General features: G+C 29.8%; 1 protein-coding gene across 2 annotated transcripts; it reads right to left on the bottom strand.

Moving 5' to 3' along the window:
• Positions 1-302: 302 nt before the first annotated feature.
• On the bottom strand, positions 303-2,779 carry LOC110916974. 2 transcript variants are annotated; one of them, XM_035985270.1, is made up of 6 exons: positions 2,653-2,779; positions 2,421-2,548; positions 1,903-1,969; positions 1,455-1,814; positions 800-1,369; positions 303-693 (listed from the first exon to the last, which is right to left on the bottom strand). In XM_035985270.1, the coding sequence occupies exons 3-6, from the start codon at positions 1,945-1,947 to the stop codon at positions 445-447; spliced, it is 1,224 nt and encodes a 407-aa protein (XP_035841163.1). In that variant the 5' UTR covers positions 1,948-1,969; positions 2,421-2,548; positions 2,653-2,779; the 3' UTR covers positions 303-444. The 2 variants fall into 2 exon arrangements, with proteins under 2 accessions (XP_035841163.1, XP_022017300.1); XM_022161608.2 differs by lacking the exon at positions 2,653-2,779 and having other exon boundaries at positions 2,421-2,584.
• Between the last annotated feature and the right edge of the window lie 286 nt (positions 2,780-3,065).

Genomic DNA, 3,065 nt, shown 5'->3' with positions numbered 1-3,065 from the left:
TTTATTACCGTGATAGACAAAATAACAGTTGTAGTTAGAGTGATTATGAAATCTAATGTTAATTTTAGAAAAGGATAAATTAAAACAAATCAGTACGTAATTTTTAAAATTATATTTTTAAAAGTATTTTTAATCGTAGTAATGGATGGAGCATTATTAGGCAGGTTTTAATTCTTTAAATTTGATGATTAGTCAACGTTATGTCGAAAAATTAAAAGACACACATTGTGCATAAAAATGTGTGACGTTATATTATATCTTCAAATCATCAGCCAAAACTTAATAACCAAACATGTTGTTCAAAATCATAGATAGGCAAAAGGTTTATATATCAAAAAAACTGTTCAAAACAAACCATCCAAACATGTTCGAACAACAAACTAAAAAGATACTAAAACATGAAATATTGTTCCAAAAGAGTGGATAGTAAAACAATAAAACGAACTACTTCGAAACTTTCTTCAAAATCAACTTATCTTCATCAGGAGAGTATACAAAAGTGCATCTATGAGGTGCATTGATCCCATTAGGCTTTGTGAACTTGGTACGCCATGCATTCGCAACATATCTGAATCCTCCACCATGTACCTCTGGTCGAAAAGTAATAACAGTATCAACGCCAGCCAGATTTTGAACTGTCATCTTCCCAGATACATCAACACGAGCTAGACTTGCAACTTTGCTATTCAGTCGCTACAAAAAAAATTAGAAAAAAAAAATTAAAATACAAAAAAAAATAAATTTTAAGAACAATAATCACCAAACAATTATTACAAAATATATAGTTAATAAAACTTACGAAATGACGTGGATGATACTCCCATTCAAATTCTAAAGGCTGATAATCGGGGTCCTTTTTGTCATCATCAGATTCAGAGGTAGAATCTTCAAAGTCATCATCATCGAAATCATCATCAACCGATATATCACTGTCAGAACTACCACCAACGGATTCATCAGCATCAGATGGCTCAATTAAAACATCTACCTCCGGATCAAGTTCAGATTTTATATCATCATCACGATGAAAATCATCAACATTGTTTACCAACGGAGTTGAAGATGGAAATCCAGGATCAGAATTAAACTTTAAAGCAAGCCTAGGGATAACAACCTCATATCCATTCACATCAAACAATGTCAACTGAAAGTTGTAATCAAAGATATAGCGTAAAACAACCAGATTTTGAGTACGAACCCCTAGATGTTGCACAATGTTGTTCCAACCATTGGTAAAAAAGTAACATTTGCTATCAGAATCTTTCTCTACAGAAACATCTAAAGAGTCCCATGAATTTAGATGAACCTTCATTGGTCTTCTAAGTTTACCAACACCAATAGTGTTTTTAACAACAAACGTAGGAAGAAGCTAAAAAAAAAAATATTAAAATTCATAGTGTAAATATAAAATAAAAAGTATACATTATGTACAAAAAATAAGGTTTTAAACATACCAGTGTATTAACACTTTGATCATTGAAAACATGACAGAACGACTCTATGTAATTCCTATTCGGCAAAGATGAGATGGATAGAAACAAAGAGATGCCTGGATCACATAGTGGATAAGGTGTTTCCTTGAAAAAAGGTGTGAGTATATAATTATACGGATTAACTTGCTTGAAAAGAAGTATACAACCATCAGATAAAGAAAGGTCACATACAACCTTTGACCATCCTTCTGTAAAGGCAAAGGTACCATTGTTCTTGGAGAAATTAACATTCCACACCTTTTCGTTGATACTCTTTATGACTACCATATTATCACCAACAGCAGAAGATAACCATATCTTTGAAAAATGAAGAGGAATAACCTTCAGAATACATAAAAATATAAATAAATGTTAAATAAATAAAATAAATATTAAAAAAATAACTGAACATCAACGAAGATGAGAGTACCAAAAAATCTCTGGTAAGTGCAGACATTGACTTGTAAAAAGACATTGTTGCGTTTGTAATGTTGATCCTGAAATAAGCACTATAACATTCATACCAAAAACATCTGATCACAATAAATATCCCTATATTATGTAAACATATTAAAAGTATGACCAATGTACCAAAAAAACCCTAAAAGTTAACCATACAAGATTCATAGAAACAGGAAAACTAAAAACCCTAAAATCATAAAAAACAAAAAATCATAATACAAAATAGAGCAAATTATCATTCGGATAAAAAACCCCTATTCTGAAAAAATAAATCGACAAACAGTAAGTCAAAAAATTTTCATTAAACTGAACAACCCTAAAACTACAACTTCAAAGAAAATAAGATCTGTAAAAGAAAACATATAGTTGGGATGAAATCAACAAAATATGATTAAAAGATGATATTAAAAAAAAAAACACTACTATGAAGAACATGAAGACCAAAAGATAAACATCATATACACTAAATGACTGTAAGTTGAGTACCTTCAAAAACTAAATCTGAATATGATCTAAAGATTGTATCGCCGTTTCAAGATTGGGATGGAAGAGAGTTGATATGAGAGTATCGATGGAAGATTGGACATAAAGGTTATTAGATTACCAAGATTTTTCTGACATATAAAGAAAATAGGGAGAGAAGTAATGATCAAAATCAGATTGTGAAAAGAAATAAAGAAATATAAACGGTTTATATAGGATCCGAAAAATCGGGTACCAAATCCATGAATGAAGATCCGCGTGAACCATCTAGACCAAATTTCGTTTTCCCGCCAAAAGTAAAATCTAGATGCTCTAATTGACTGCCACATCAGCCCAAATCTTTATGTTTATTATATATAATAGATTAAACATTACTCCCCCTGTCCCATTAAAAGTGTCATATTTTGAATTTTCAAAGTCTTTATTTATAAACTTTGACCTTAAAAAATTTTGTTTGTGTTAGATAATACTTGATGAAAGTTATATGATTTGAGTGTGTTTTTATCGGGTTAATTTTCATCAAGTTTTATATAACACAAAAATATATAATTAAAGTCAAAGTTTATAAATAAAGACTTTGAAAATTCAAAATATGACACTTTTAGTGGGACGGAGGTAGTATTATTTTTATTAATAATTAATTAAATT

This window comes from Helianthus annuus, chromosome 16 (genome assembly GCF_002127325.2).
Source record: "Helianthus annuus cultivar XRQ/B chromosome 16, HanXRQr2.0-SUNRISE, whole genome shotgun sequence".
NCBI classification, from domain to species: domain Eukaryota; kingdom Viridiplantae; phylum Streptophyta; class Magnoliopsida; order Asterales; family Asteraceae; genus Helianthus; species Helianthus annuus.
This window is presented reverse-complemented; position numbering and strand designations above follow the sequence as displayed.